General features: G+C 42.5%; 1 protein-coding gene across 2 annotated transcripts in view; it reads left to right on the plus strand.

Moving 5' to 3' along the window:
• Positions 1–86: 86 nt before the first annotated feature.
• AMMECR1 (Alport syndrome, mental retardation, midface hypoplasia and elliptocytosis chromosomal region gene 1) overlaps positions 87–16,138 on the plus strand; it is a 71,190-nt gene continuing 55,138 nt past the window's right edge. For both annotated transcript variants that reach the window (XM_027687111.1, XM_027687112.1), the window contains exon 1: positions 87–245. In XM_027687111.1, coding sequence (XP_027542912.1) covers positions 142–245 — 104 coding nt within the window. In that variant the 5' untranslated portion in view covers positions 87–141. The remainder of the gene's footprint in view (positions 246–16,138) is intronic.

A 16,138-nucleotide genomic window follows, 5' to 3' on the forward strand; every position in this document is an offset into this window, starting at 1 on the left:
GGGGGGCTGGCGGGGGGCGCCGCCGGCTGCGCCCTGTCCCCGCCGCTGCCGCCCAGCTGCGGCGGGGGCCCCGCCGGCCTCTCCCCGCCGTCCGCCTCGCTGCTCGCCTCCCCCGGCTCCGGCGGGCCCGGCTGCAGGAAGATGGTGGTGTCGGCCGAGATGTGCTGCTTCTGCTTCGATGTGCTCTACTGTCACCTGTACGGATACCAGCCCCCGCGGAGCCCCCGCTTCACCAACGACCCATAGTGAGTATCGCCGCGACCGCCCGCGTGGGCGCCTCGTGCGCGCCCGTCCCGCCCGGCTCCCCCCGGCCGGGCGCCCTCCCCTCTCTCCCTCCCTCCCCGCCGGCTCCCGCCTCCCGCCCGGCACCTTCCCCGCTGCTGCCGCCCGGCCGCTGTCCTCGCCTGGCCCCGCGCCTGTCCCGCGGCCCGGCCCGCGGGCGCCCCCGCTCCCCGGAGCCGCGCTGCCCTCCCGCGCCCGGCTCGCCCCGGGGAGCTCCGCGCTGCCCGCCCGCTCCGTGACCCCTGCCCGGCCCCTCTCGGCCCGGCATGCTGGTGGCATCTGCCCCCCGTGATCCCTGACCCGGCAGCGCCCTGCTCCGAGCAGCCGCCTTTGTGCCGCGCTCCGGGCTCCGCGGCCACCTCCGGCCGCCGCGTCCCGCGGGCAGCGCCCGCTCCCCGCTCCCGGGCTCTGTTCGGTAGCGCCCGAGTCGCCCGCTCCCCGCCTGTTTCACCAGTAGTCCTTACTGGGACCCCTTCACTAGTCAGCCTCTCGCTGTCCATGTGTTCTGCATGAGTGCGGGCCTCTCCTTCACCAGTGCTGGATGGTGAGTACAGTGTAAGAGCCCTGTCGTGCGAATCCCGGATTTGTGAGCACTGGTGTACTTGTACATTCCCTGTGCCAGGCACTCGTAAAGGCTACTTTGGTCTCAAACTGTGCAGAGTCCTTGCTTTGTAGCGACTCCTGAAGATCACCCAATGTTAGACATCCCTGAGTCCCTGAGTAATCCACCACATCAAATTCCCGGAGTTTTGAATAGATCACATAAACACCTGTTACTCCCATCCTCCCTCTGCCTCCCAAGCTTCCTTGCAAGAGTGTCCACCAAGGGCCTGTTTCATTCCCATCCCTGGCCACTCTTGTTCAGTGTTTGTGCCCCACTGCCTTCGGAGGTGACCCGCCAGGATGGCGGTGCCCGGCATGTCAGCACCTGCAGCCTGCCTGCGCCGGGGAGCCGGGCGTGCTGCTGCAGACAGAGTTCAGACACTTCAGGGAGTAACTTCTCTCTGACGGGAAGTTACTTCCTCTCAGCTGGGATGAGTTACTGAGTCGCTGCATGTTCCAAGTCCGTTTGAGTGCAAAGTTAACCTAAAGGGTTGTGGAAATTGAGTTTCCGCTGTTTTACTTTGCTTTTAAATGGGATGGAGCTCATGTGGTGAGTTTCCAAGCTCCAGCTGAGACTCGAGTGCATTGGTCCACCAAAGTGCATGTCACTTCTTTCCTCTTATGTATAGCATGACTACTGAGTCTGTGAGAACCTGTGCTTTATCAGTACTTTATGAATACGATGTTTTGTGTATGTCCTAGACCCTCGTGCACCCTCACCAATGCAAATGGTTATCATGTAGTCTGTGTTTCATTAATGAGATGTAGTGTATGCTTCTTGGTGTTTAAAAATGTGATGTATTAATGATCTTATTTGTAGTCCTTGCTGTTCTAACACCCAGGATCTATACATCTCTTGCATACTTTCAGCTGCTGTCATGACAACCCAGCTCTGTGGATTCCTACTTAACCTGCCACCCCAGCAAGTCTTCCCTATATGCTCTTCATAACTCCCATGTGATTTCATCAGAGTACCAATAATGAAAGGAGGGCAGGGAGACTCCACTGTGAGTTTCTTTACCCAGGTCTTTTGCAAATCCATGTCTGTCCTTTTGTAGATACCAACTGTTTAGGAACTGCTGCTCTGAGTAGCCATTTTGCTGTGCGTTGTCCTGTGTCTGTTCTCCATCCCAGACCACTATAGGTTGCAACATCAGCTTTGTGCCGTTTCACTCTTTTGTTGCTGTAAGAGAGTTGAATTCTGTCTGTGTTTCTCTGTAACAATATTACCTTGGTGTTATGTTGTTTATTTGTATTGCAGAATGTTTAGTTGAACAGATTAGTGCTACTGTCTCTGTTTTATTAGTGGAGGAAACTGAGGCAGGGGTGAAGATCTAGGCACAGAAATGTTTTCCATTAAGCACTTTTATTTCTCTTAGTAAGCAATAGATCACTTTTTTACCCTCCCACTTCTTACTTTAACAAGAACACAATAGCAAATCAAGTAGAATTGTTTGAATTTTTCTGAAATTCATATGTGTGCTTAAGTGTTCTTAAGATTTAGTTTCTAGACTTGGTGAAAAGTTGCTGCATCAATGGACTTCTGAAAATGGCACTGCCATTTAAAATTAGTAATGTCACTTTTGCTTATTCCCAGGCCCGTGCCAGCGTGCACAGTTGATCTGATGATAATTTTATATTTTTCCCTGGTTACTTTTCAGAGTTTGGTTCTCTCTAGATCGTTGCATGGCTTCACAAACACTTGTGCCCGTGCAAGTGTGAGGTGGGAATAAGCAGACAGATGGCAGAACTGCTGCTTTCAGCAGCCTTGTGAGCTGATTATGTTTGTGCAGTTGGGGAAGCAACTTTGAAAAAGTTGTTTAGTATTGCATGTAAAATTCTAGGTCGGTGAATAAATTGCTCTTGCTACGTGTTCAGAGGCAGCCTGATTTCTAGCATTCATAAGATTTGCAGGCAGTCTTATCGATAACTGGGTAGCTCACAAAGATAGGATGTTGACTTTGAAGCTGAGCTTCATCCTGTACAGCAAAAAAAACCTGAATGAGAACTGGCATTTTTTAGTGAATGTGTATTGTAGATTTCTGCCTTGAATGCTTTTAAAAGGAGGTTTTGCCCATGGACTGAAACATCTGTTCTAAGAGTAGTAGTCTAAAATAAGGGTTTGTATGTGAATTTTAGAATTTCTTTTTTAATTACATTAATTACAGGGAGGATGAAAGACCTGTGAGCAGGTATCTTGACACAAACATGACTCATGTTCCTTGCAGGTCTTTGAACAATGAAACTGGGCACGATCAAAGAAAAGCAGGTGGCTGAATCACTTGGACGAGGGGTTCTGGCGCGTTGTCTTTAGAACAAAACCTGCTTGTGACACCTCCAGATTTTTCTAACTTTTTGATGCCAAGATGAGGACAGCGTCAGGGCAGGAAATCCAAGGCAGTTATTAGGAACAAGTGGAGATGCCTGTTTTGAGAGAGTGCAGGTTTTGGACTTAAGACAGCCCATACATGGATGAAATAGTTGTCATTTTCCTATCCCTGCAGTTCCTAAAGCACAGAGAATGGGGTGTTGGTCGCGGGTGTTGCGAGGGAGCTGTTGGGTTGGAGAAGGTGACTCATGGAGTCAAAAGAAGATAGCTGGAAGATACTGAGTCTCTCCAGCAGTGTTTTGGTGAGAGTAGGCTCAGCAAGTCCTTCCAGCCATGGGCTTTCTCTCCTCTTACAGGCTCCATTGATCTGTTGACATTTTGTTCTGTCACTCTTTAATTGAAGAACTTTCTCCTGCCTGTAATTTCACTTCACTTTGAGTTGCTGTCTAAGGCACCCTTTCCCTTCTTCATGGGGTGTGTTCTGAAGGGCATATGCTTTGTTTCTACCAGTGTGATAGCTCTCAAACTACATGTGCCAAAGGGATGAAGAAATTATCCTGGAGGTGTGGACACTGATAGAAAACTGCTGATCCAGACAAAGTGTCATTTAGACACTGTTTTTGAAACTCCATTTAATGAGTAAAGTTACTGAACACTGCAGTTGTTCAGGAGCAGATTTTCTAGAAGTATCCATAGAAATTAATTGTAAGAGGAAGAGTTGTAAAAACATTTTAGCCCACTCATTTAGGGAGAAGGAAAACTGAGGAGCCTATTTTTCCTATGTTTCTTACCTTTCTGACAAGTAACTTGCATATCTTTATTTGCTTTCTCATTTGGTCTTGTGCAGTACACCCTGTGCCACCATGATCAGTGGAAACAATATCATGTCCTGCCTTCCGCTGTGGAGGTGGAAAAGGACTGCCCCCACTGTGAAGGGACTCACTATTGTTTTTCTTTTAGTAGGAAAGTGTTTGAGTGGAAGTGCAAGAAAGTTGTGACAAGATGGGAAGGGTAAATGTGTGGAGTTCAGTTGAAGCTGTGCTGTGGGGAATGAGGAGGACTTTTTTCTTAAAGAATCTCACATCTCTGCTCACTGTAAAGATTTCCCTTGGCACACAGAAATCACCTGAGTTTTTGATCCTGCACAGTGTCTGCCTCAAGCTCTTCAGCTTGCCTGCTTTAGTGTCAACGTCTCTGTGGGGAAGACATTGTCTGGCAATCCAGCAGGCTCTTTTGCCAGTTGTTTGCTTTTTATAGTCCCTTGCTGAAGGTTGCCTGCTAGTGAGCAGGATTAATTTAGTGGTGACCACCTGTACTTGATACAGTTTGAAGGGGGAGTTGTTTGTTCTGCTCCCATCATCTGGTACTTGGCAGCCGAGAACAAGAGTTTGCAGCTGGAATGGCTAATGTGGCCTGTGCCCTGCTCCCCATCTGGCTAAGCAGCTCTTGGGAAAGATGTTTACCACTAATGCCTTACATCAAATGCCTGGATGATGGCTTGCTCATATCCCTCTGGTCTGGCAGGGGGATGTGCCAGAGGCATGGTGGTGTCTGTAGCTGGCCTGCATTCTTGTGGTGGATCTGGTGCTCCAGGGAAGCTGACAGCCCTGTGCACGTGTGGAAGTGTTGCTGGCTACCACGTTCTTTGTCACAGGAATAATCTGCATGGCTTGACCATCTTCTGTGATTGAAGGCCTCTGGATTAAAATATTTTCTAGGTGATAACCAGTTTTCTTAAAGACTTAGCTTGGAAATTTACCGATTCCTTTCTTTCTTGATGATTTGTAGTATTTTGCAGCAACTGTGTGTTTGACTACAGGACAGAGATACTGATATGCTGCCATGATCATGTCCCTGACCTTTGTATTTAATTGTGTTTTCAGGTCTGAGATCTGTTAATGTACATAATCTGGAACAATATGGGGTAGCAGTTCTACACTAGCTTAATATTTTGTTATTTGAGTTTGGAAACATTTCAATTCGATGCAGTTTAAAAATACAGTTAGCTAGTCTTGTGCCTGTTAGTTTTGACACTCTCAGAGAAAGTTGTGATTCTGCTCAAAGTGAGTGTAACTTGACCCTGTAGTAAAGAAATGGTTCTAGGGTTTGTTACTAGCCACCCAATTTTTTTCCTTACTGTGTCTTGATAATATGTTGGTAATAGTGGTAATGAATTGCTGGTAGTTTAGACAGAAATAGCTTAAAATCTTCTGTACAGCCCAAAGCTGATTTTTTTCCACAATATTAGTTGTCTGATGCTTTCTTTTAAGCATTGAAGAAAGACTAGGCTTCTCTGTAGATGTGTACATATGCTTACACGTACATGTAAATAAAAATGTTATGGCTTGCAGTTGATAGGATTTCATGCTTTTCTCAATTTCTTGTTTCTTGGCTGCTGCCCGACTTCCTGTTTTAGTCTCTACAACTTACTGTAATGTTTAAAGTTGGAACCTTGTGCTTGACCCCTTGCTTGCTTTACTGTATGTTTCTTTACAAGCATTTTTGTGAAACTTTGCCTGGAAGCTTACCAAAGTATGAATTTCATATTGTCTTTAAAAACCCAACAATGTTCTCAACTTCCTCTGCAGTTCCTACTCAGAGTTGAGCTATACCTATTGACATTACTAGTCTTGATGCCAGAAATTGAAATTTTTGTTGTTTCTCTGCAGGAGTTGGTTGTGTGGCGGTGGAGACTTACACTGTTGTGTGGCAGACTCTGTGCAATAATTTGTATTTATTGTCACACTTGAACATTACACAACAGCTATAATGATTGCTTGGTCATGGCTAAAGATCAACACCAGTCGCAAAACAAAAAACAGAGCAAGGAAACACACAGACAGGGAAGTGTTCTTTCATGTCTCTGTGTCTGACTTTATTCTGGATTTCATGTGTACATTATGCACATTTGTATAAGCTTTAGTATTTTCTTCTGACTTAGCAGGGTCTTTACTGTTGAATGTTAAATGTTGGAATATGAAGTGGTGGTTTTTTCAGAGTGGCATTCTGTGGCAGGCGCTTTTAAAATACAGTGCAGTAGAAAATGTGTATTTTGGCTGGCGTTGGCAGTGCTCAGCAGGGAATTCCCAGCATATTTGAAAGCAGGACTGGTGAATGTATCTTGGTGCAGCAGAAGGGGAAAAGGGATAAAGTTGCATAGCTTCAGAAAGAACTTGCCTTTGCCAGTACGTTTATTTTCTGATATGATTGGTGAATGGAGAAAATAATGCCATGTTAAACTCCAGATTAGGTTAACTGTAATTTGAGGGCTTTTTCCTTAATAAGCTTATTTTAGTTGTCTGTTCTTATGTCTAAATGAGGTAGTTTCTGTTAGTCCAGGAGATCACATTACTAACAGTCTTAAGGATGGATGCTGGTTTAGTTTGTTCAGCTAAAAGCAGTCACCACAAAGTTATAATAAATGCTCTGATTCTCTGCAGTACTGGTTCTGCGGAAGGTAATTGTTCTCATACCCCTTGTAGGGTGAGAAGGAGTCAGTAACCACCTCTCCCTGTGCCATCAGTCTGGTCATTCATTTTTATTGCCTCCTTTGGTTTAGTTACATTCGTCTAGTTTGTCATATTTTCTTTTACTCTATCTTGTACTTTATCTTCCAAATAAAGATTTCCATTCAAATTTTGACATTGTTTTTGACTTTAACCTGTCTGCCTGTGAGAAAAATGTTTTGTGTCTAGATTTGGTTTACTTCACATGTGCACTAACTTTAATATTCATTGCTAGAAATTGTTGAAGGGTTAATGATTTAAGAATGCCAATATTTTGAGTTGCTCAAAGAGTGTGCAGTTCTGCCTCCTCTTTAGCTGTGAGTTGAATGATGTTGTCTCTTAGGACACCTTTACAATTGTAATGGTATCTAGAATTGAATACTAAACTGAGAAATTTAATGTTGGCACTTTTTTGTTGTTGACAGTTAAGAGGTAACCAGGAAACAAGTTTGGAACCCTGCCAACTCAGTTTGCTTAGTTTACAGATCTAGACTGTGACCACTCAATGAAATACATTTATCTAGTCCATAGTTTTTGGTTCTCCAAGACTCCTGTGACAATTAATGGAGCAAGCTCAGTATGTCAGTCTGTCTGTTTTTACATTAGTACTTGTTTAGAGTTAACTGCAGGTTTTCCATAGCATCAAATTATTGTCTTCAGAAGAAGTGTTAGTTGTTTGAGCCATATACTGGTGGATTATGTGGCAAGAGTTTCCATGGAAGGCAGGAAATATGCAAATTATTTAAAAATAATAGTACACTAATCAGAGTTTGGCCAATACAGAAACTGTTGCTAGGCTGGAGGCCAAAACAAGTCCGGTCAGGCCCTGACCCTCATTAGCAAAGCATTATGAAAATACTTGACCTTTTTTTGATGTTTATGCTCCTATGGAGTGGGATATTATATTGGTATGCAGTTTAGCATTGCAAAGTTTACATTTAAATAACAGGATGGGGCAGCTCTACTGCAGTTAATCAACACATTCTCAAAAACATGTCCTTGATAACAAAGCATGTTGGGGAGTGCAATAGCCCTCAAATGGAATGTGGCTGTTAAGTTGGTCCAGTGCTGCATTTCCTTACTGTTTGATAGTGCTGTGGTATATGCTGACTGACCAAAAGCTGTGGTGTTTGTCAGTCCAGCATTGTAAACAACAGTCAGCATCTTTCCTGAGCTACTTTTATAACCTTTTAAAAAGCCCTTCATTTTCATAACTGGGGTGTTGGCAAAAGGGATCAATGTAAAGGCTCCATTACTTAAGTGGGATACCTCCCTGCTTCATTGGCCAGAAACATGTCTTTGGTGAGATTTTTTTTTTTTTTTGTGTTTGTCACATGTCTTCAGAACTGCTGTCCCCTAGATTGTGTCTAGGCCTTACAGGATATGCCTTACGTTTTTATAATCTGGCTGGGCTTTGATAGCTTCCTGGAAGGCAGTGCTTGTTGTGAGTGCGTGGATATTGCTTTGCCACACTGAGTATTGCAGCCAGGGTTATTAAAGTGCTAATTTCAGGAGAATGACATCTTATGGAATGCAGAACAGCTCCACGGAGTTGTGGCAAGGTCACTGGGACAGCAGCCATACAGAGATCTGTACGTCTTCCCGGAGCACTTGTCTTTCTGTCTTATAAAGAGTGAGTTCTCACAATCCTTAATGGTATATAAAATGTAATTTTTATACCTTTCTTTCCATTAGCTTGAACTCTGTGGCGTTTTTGGCAAGGTTGGGCCTTGCCAAAAGGGGCTGTAGTAATTGTAGTAGATGAGCCATAGGCATAAAACACTTCCCTTGTTTTCCATGTGGCACTTCGTACAGAGATAGGAATTGTGTGGGTGAAGCTCCAGAGTTCATGAGTTTCAAGTGTATTAAGGAAAAACAGTGTGATCCTCCACTGATGGACAGCAGTGTGGGCCAAGTAAGTAAATCTGGTTGCTTTCAGCCCCTTTTTCCAGGAGACTGAAAGAATATAAGGATTGACTGCCACACCCAATTTTTCTTACTCGGTGAGTGAGTACAAGGATAAGTTCAGCTGCCAAAGAATGGCAAGTTTGCAAAGCAGTTCTTTTCTGTATAAATAAACATGCTAAAAGATTGACTTTTGGGGAAGATGGTGTGCTAGAGAGACATCCCTTGTAAGCTTTATAAGGAGGAAAAAATATTTTTGTAGTCCTCAGTACTTTGACCATCACATTAAGCAGGCAATGAAAGTGTTGCACCAACCTTCTCTAAGTAGTGTTTCTGCAGAGGGAGTGCTGGAGGCAGAGCAAGTGGTTGAAAAACCCACAGAAAAGGTATAGTGAAGGAAGAAGCCCTCTTCAAAGAGTGCTGCAGTGCCTGAAGGGAGGTGAGTAGTTGCAAATGAACTGTCTCTTAAGCATGAGGGGAACAAAGCTTCAGCAAGGCACTGGCCCAGAAGAAAAACTGCAAACCAAGCAATAGAAGGCAAGTTCTTTCCGTGCAGTGTTGTACAAGCACTTATCCAAACTCTGAAGAAGCAAATGAACATCCAAATGGAAATGTAATATTAAAACCAATCCCTATTAAGATTCTGATAGAATGTGAAGTTGTAGTAATTAGACTCACTCTTTCTTAAGAAATAGGAACAGGATTCTGGTTCTGGTTCAGTTCAATTAAAATTGATGAGGTAGAGAAGAGGCACATGGCAGAAATCAGAAATCTTATGTGGGATAAGATAATATCACCATAATATCAGAATTCCTGTAAAATACTGGGGCTAAACATGCAAGGAAGAAAGATTGGTGCTGTTCTTTTGGAAGGAATGCTGGATAAAACCAAGCATTAAAAATGAAGTATTACAAAGAAACATAAATAGACCACAAATTACCTTTTCCTTAATTCACAGGAAAAAGATTGAAGTGAAACAAGTATTCCTGTGTACCCTTACAATTGCAGTCTCTTTTTACTGCAGGGATGAATTATTGCAGTTTGCTGTGCTTGGACAGCTTGGGCTTTTAACATAGAAATCTAAGCCACTGCAAAAAGTAGCTCCAAGCAGTATCTCTTTTTGGGAGAATATGAAATCTGTCCTTCAGGTTATTTGGTGCTGGCAGCTTTTTTGTTTTGTTTTTTTTTTCCTTTTGGACGATTTCAAGAATGTTAAGTTTCTTTACATATGTAATATTGATGGCTTGGAATAACCTACTCAAAGACTACCTACTACCCTCTGCCATTCTGCTAATTTAAATATGTTTTCTTCTTTTTTAAGTGTGTCAAGATGTCAGCAGCAGATGAGTCTTACTTGTCCTGAGCTGAAGCTATTTACACTAGACAAGGTAGATGAAGATAGAGGAAGGTAATGAGCACTCTGCTGCTACAATGAGAGATTCTTACTCTTGCTCTGACTGGTAGTCATCTAATTGTGTGGATCACAGACATACATCCCAAAATTAGGCAATGTAAGCATAATATGCTTTCTTGATTGTCATTTTATGTAGAATGTTTAATGAAATTGCTTTAGAGGAGAAAACTAGAGCAGTTCAGAGTGGTCTCTGACATCTTGGCACTAAATTTTAGGGGTTTGGAGTTGCCAGAAATTTCTTGGAAGAGGCCATTGCAGAGAGATCAGCAGTGTTCAGATGGTTCCACAGATAAGGCCTCTATTTATTTTTGATTGGAGTAGTCAAAAAAGAAAGAGACAATCTTACATAAAAAACTTGAATGGCTGTTGAACTTCTGAGTGTTTCTGGGGTTTTGCAGGTTCTGTCCAACTTCTCTGTATGCAAGTTATTAGAGGAGTCAAGTGGGACTTGAAGGATGAATCACTGCAGTGATGTTTGGAAGACTTGTTTTGTTCCCGACCATGTGATTATGGTGGACAAGTGTGGATGAGATCCTCAATCTCTGTACCTTATGTTCTTACTGAAAAAAAAATAAGGCACCTCAACCTACTTCTCTTTGTCAAGTTAGTAGTGAGAGAAATTGGCTGTTGTTGCGATTGTTCTTTCCCTTGACTGGATCACCCTGCCAGGAAACTCTCCAGACTCAGCTCAGGATATTTTTGCCTAAATTGGCAACTGGGAGGCATACACTTCCCTTTTTTTTTTAACTAATCCATTATATCTGAAATGAATCACAGTTGTATTCACATTAGCTTGAATCCTTTAAAGGCTATTGTTGCTTCTCAATTAAGTCACAGAATTTTCAATGATTTTTTTTTTTCTCCAGAATAGTTTTTTTCAGTTTGGGTTCTCATAGTCACGGTATCCTCCTTCATATTTTTAGGCTACTGTTCAGTGAATCCTTGCTTTCAGAATAGTTTAGACAGTTTTAAGTTTGCTAGCACAAGTTGAAGACAAGACCTTACAAAAATCATATTGCGTAAGTGTTTCTGCTCTAGAAGATGTTTCTCGTAAGTGTTTCTGTTTGAGTCACATGAACACCATTTTTTATGGACACTTTAGAACTGAGGGGGGGTTATGGTTACATATTCCCTGCCCTGCTAGAGCCAGAAAACTGTGGCTCTGCAGAGAGACGAGATCTCTTGATTTACTGAGTGTTGGAAGTGGAGATGACCAGAAAGAGAAGGTAGGGTGGCAAGAAAGGTACAAGCAGTGATGGTATAATGATACTTCCCTAAGTATTTTTCTAGTCTTCCGGACATTGCAGTTTGGATGTCTGGAGCCAGAAGTGGTGTCTTTTACCAGTAAGGCTCCCCAACACCCCACCCACTCCACAGCAGTGGGTAGATTATAATGAAATTTTAGTGAGGCAAAGTTGGGAGGAAGATCCAAGTATCCAATCATTCCTACTATGCAGGAATGATTGAAATACTTCAGGGACTATGCTGTTAGAACTGGGATGGCAATCAATATTTTATAGAGCAATTTCATGTACTTCAGGAGTAAATAAAAACTGATTTTGTAAGTTAGAAGTTTTTGTTTCTCTCCTTAATGGTTTCCTGGTATTACCAATTGACTGTCAGTTATTACTTAGCCTTCATTATGCTATAGATATGTAAAGGGCAAGTGGCTGTTTTAAAGAGTAATTCTCAGTAAGAACAGAAAAGTATTAAATACAATTTTACAAGAGAGTGGCTGAGAGCTTACTTGTAAAACTTTATGGTTCTGCTGCTCTCAGGAGAAAGACATTTTGTGTTTGTAGAGCAGGGCAGCCAGAGTGCTTGGAAGTGTGAGATCAGCTTGCAAAGGAAGATGAGAAGAGCTGAGCTGCTTTAGAGGATCAGAACAATAGCTGAGAGGGACACTGATGCTTTTCTTTCATAAGAAAGATTATTATTGGAGAATAGTCATGATAGATGAAGTTTATTATCTCTAAGGACTGTTAGATGAACTCTCTGTAGGTAGTTTCTGGTAGAAAGTTATTTACTTTTTACCAGATTACTTGTTGCAGTGTGAGTTCGGAGATGCCCACATTGGTGCTGTCTGACCTGGTTAGGTCTAGCAGGATTGCTAACTTAGTAAGTATGGGGGTTTCTCTAATTAATTGTTTTGCTTTGACAGAGAAACTTCTACCATTCTTTCCACTCTTTTTGGTTTGAGTAAGATTTATGGCTTTCTTGAGGTGGAGATGAATAGAGGCAAACATTGGTCAATAACGGAGCTGTGTGGAGGTAATGAATTTGGAGAATGTTGTGTGTATAAATAGCATTTCACTGGATTGGAACTGAACCATAACTCAGTAACTATTCATGTTGAACAAAGATATTGCTTTTCTGAACACACTATCTTTGCTGTTAATAAGAAACGTTGCCAAAATAAAACTCAGGGAAATGACGATTCAAATGGCAAACAAAGTATTTGTTAAGCAGTAATTTTTTTGAAGTAGTGATACTGGAGACTTTACTACTTGACTTCAGCCAACTAATAAAGTGGATTTTTTATGCACAGCAATTCATGACAGCAAAGGGATGGAGCAGTTCAGGAGCACAGTTCCTATGAAAGGGAGTAACAGGGAGCTGAAAAGACAGGCTCACCCTGAGGTGTCTGGGAGAGTTGGGGTTTCCGTGCTTACATTGAAATGTCAGAAGACTTCAAATTGATAGGTTTTGAAATTGTGGTATATGAACAACTTTTAAAGCAAAGCTGAGTTTTGGTGAGTTGTTTGTGTCGTTTTGTTTTGGTTTTCTAAACCAGAATAGCAAACCAGCAAAGTGATCACTGCTTCTACAGCTGGTAATATGGTTATTGTTTATCAGTGTTTTTATATGATGGTCCCTTCTGTTCCCCCTCATCTCAGTTGAGGTTTCTCCCATCAGCTGAACGATGGCCACTGCTACCTGTGTTTTGGGCTTGGATGCAATTGAAGGAGTGGCAGCTTAAAGGAGGTAAAACTGGAGATGATGGTCAAAGGGAGGAGTTTGATCTCTCACCATGAGGTGGAACGTGCCACCACCTCATGTGTGGTCTGGCACAGAGCTGAGTGCTGTGGATGCTGTGCCAGTGGCTCTACCTGAGCAAGGTCAAGTGTGTAAATCCATCCTTTAGTTTTCAGTAAAGTTTGCTGATCACAGTGCAGACCGACCTGTCCCAGTTTACTGAAAGAAAAATGGGTGCCAACCTCCAGCTGTCAGATCTGGTAAACAGAAGTTGCAGCCTGGAGTCTGGTGGGGGAGCGAGACAGCAGTTGAATTCTTCTGCCTTGGAAGGGGTGAAAATAGGAGACCTGGCACCTTGAAGTGTTGCTGTGAGAAATCCAGAAAGGAACAACTTGGACCTCTCGGTTGTTTTCAAGGGATTTATGGCCTTTTTGGTAGTCCTTTAAAAGCCATGTACCATTATGTGTGTTGATTTTAAAAATATGTAGGCAGTAGGAAGGTTGAATCTTTAGTCTTTTGGAATAAAGATATATCTTCATTGGTTTGACCTTTAGAAAGTTCATTGATTAACTAATGTACAGATCTAATAGCAATAAAATAATATTCCTCTTTAGGTCAGTGATTTATGTCAGTTATGGTTGTGTGGGATCTGCTCATAAGTGGTGAGCTGTTGGAGTTTTTGGGGTAGTATACCAAATAAGTATCTTGAACAAAACTAGCACATTTATACTGTACATTTTTGTGACATAGTTGTAGGATACAGTATTTTCAGAGAACTCCTGGTACTACTTTGGAAAGGCTATATATATAATTTTGCTGGTGTGCAATGCAGTTGTAATTTTGTGTTAGCTTCAGAAATGGGTAGTTTTCAAGGTTAATTGGAAGATGTGGTTAGCTTTTCGCTTTCATAAAATGATTTCTAGTGAAGAAAAAACGACACAAAACATGAACACCTAGATTTTAATGCATCAAAATTAAAATTCACCCTGGTTATTTTCCAGAGTTTCCAGTCTGAGATGGTTTTTGAAATTCAGTTTTGACATTTGAAGGGATCTTACTGAAGGTGTTCTATACATAGTTATGAAACTGTTTGAATCTCATGTGGTGTTGGAGAGAATATTTAGTTTTAGAAAGAAATGTGTAAGCTTTGTTGTGGAAACATTGTAGTCGCTTTGCTTGAGATTAATTCTAGGTCTTCCAGCATTTTGTTTTGCTTTAGTTTTGTTAGTGTTGAATAGCTGACTATCTTATGCAGCATATTTGTGTCCTGCAAGCCACTTGAATGACATTAGAGAACTGGAGTGCAGTTTCACAACCTGACTTCACTCACATACCAAATCTATTGCAGGCATAATGAATGCTGTGACTGTACTCTGCTTGTTTGGGGAAGTAATGTGAGTTAAATGCAACTTTTGGATGCGACTGCACGTCCATGGCAAACAAAACATCCTCGTATGTGTGCCCCACACCCTCACTTGTACTACTTGCATTGATCAGTGTATGCTGGCGGTGCTGTTTCTGCTTGATAAGTCAGCAGCAGATACTCTGCTGCTTTTTGTTAGGTTATTTTTTTGCTGAGTTTTAAGACTTTTTTTGCTGAGTCTTTTAGCACGCTAAATGCCAGAGCTGGCTTAAGGGATTGGATCTTCCCATGTGGTCTGGGGAGAGATGGGACCCTTGCAACCAGCCATTATTAATGACAGTAGAGAGAAATACTTGAGCTTCAACCTGATTTTTTTTTCCCCCCAGACTCACCTCAGTGACTTTTTTCAGCTTTTAGCACCATCAGCAGGTAGATTGGTGCCTACAAGTACATCCAGAAGCTATGGAAGAAAAAATAATCACATAATGACAGACTTTCTTTCGTGAATCTGCTGTTAGCAGCATTGCCAATTGTTTGCCCTACATCCAATTCCCCAGTCATCAGAACAAAGCTTACAGGCTGCTGTATAAGGCTAAACAGGGTTATGGGATTTTTTTTTCCCCCTCGTTGAGTTCATGTGGGTGCATCACAGTGCTTTTAAGCACGTAGTTGCAAACATTGCAATGCACAACAAACCTTTGCATTGTCATTTTGAGACGGTGAAGGAGCCTGCAATATGTAGCAGAAGCATGTGCAGGTTGTCATAGAAAGTCTTGAGCCTCTTTTGGGTGGCTGAAGATTACATTTACAATTTTTTTTCCAAATAATCCTGAGTGATCACTTCCACAAGATTATATGGTGTTCAACCCAGATATTCAATGGCTCCAACAGCTCAGTCCCCAAATTCAGAGGAATTTGTAAGTTGGCACCAGCATGAGGGAGGGGAAGTGTTGTGGTCTTGGTAGGATTTTCTCTCGCAGAAGGTGTGCGTGCTCTTTGCAACAGACTGGTTATCTGTGTACAGCAATCAGATCCACTGCCACTTTGCAGGGATGGAAGTTGCATTTGCTTTTCTGTAGTGCCAGTCCCTTTAGGGTCTTTAATGTGCCCTGGAGTTACATTGCCAACCTGTTGCCCAGCAGTTCTTCATTGTCAGGTTTGGAGCTGTCCTGTGCTGGCCCAGGTGAACCATGTCTGACTTGTCCATTCAGCCTCATGATTCCTTTGTACTTAGTTCAAGTTGACCTTGTCCCTCTGACCTATATACCATAAAGATAAGGTGTGAGTGTCTCCCCAGTTGCTTCACCAGTAAAGACTGGGAACAGAGTGTTCCACTGAGCTTCTCAGCATTGGTGCTCTGTCCCTTTTTCATCTTGGTCTGGTTTTTCTAGTTGGTTTCCTGCTTTTGATGTAGTTGAATAACTTTGCAAGGTGCTACCCAAACATATTAAGTTCTTTATTTACTGTTTACTTTTGACCTACCATCTGTTTTATAATCTCTTCTGTTCTCATTAGGCAAGCTTTCTGTTTTTAAAAGCTGATCTCTCAGATTTGCTCCCTAACTTCCCTATTCAGTCATGCAGGATGTAGGCTTTTGTTGCTGGGACTGATGTGTCTCTTGGACTGCTTTTGTTTTCTTTTCTAACTGGGATGATGTTTTACCTGATCTTTTAATACGGTTTTGTCTGCTTTTGTTGCTTCCTCCACTCCCCACCTCCCTGCCCCTCTTAGGATTGCGTATGTTTAGGTTGGTTGGTTGT

The sequence above is a fragment of the Neopelma chrysocephalum genome, unplaced genomic scaffold (genome assembly GCF_003984885.1).
Source record: "Neopelma chrysocephalum unplaced genomic scaffold, ASM398488v2 Primary Assembly neopelma1_73, whole genome shotgun sequence".
In the NCBI taxonomy this organism is placed as follows: Eukaryota; Metazoa; Chordata; class Aves; order Passeriformes; family Pipridae; genus Neopelma; species Neopelma chrysocephalum.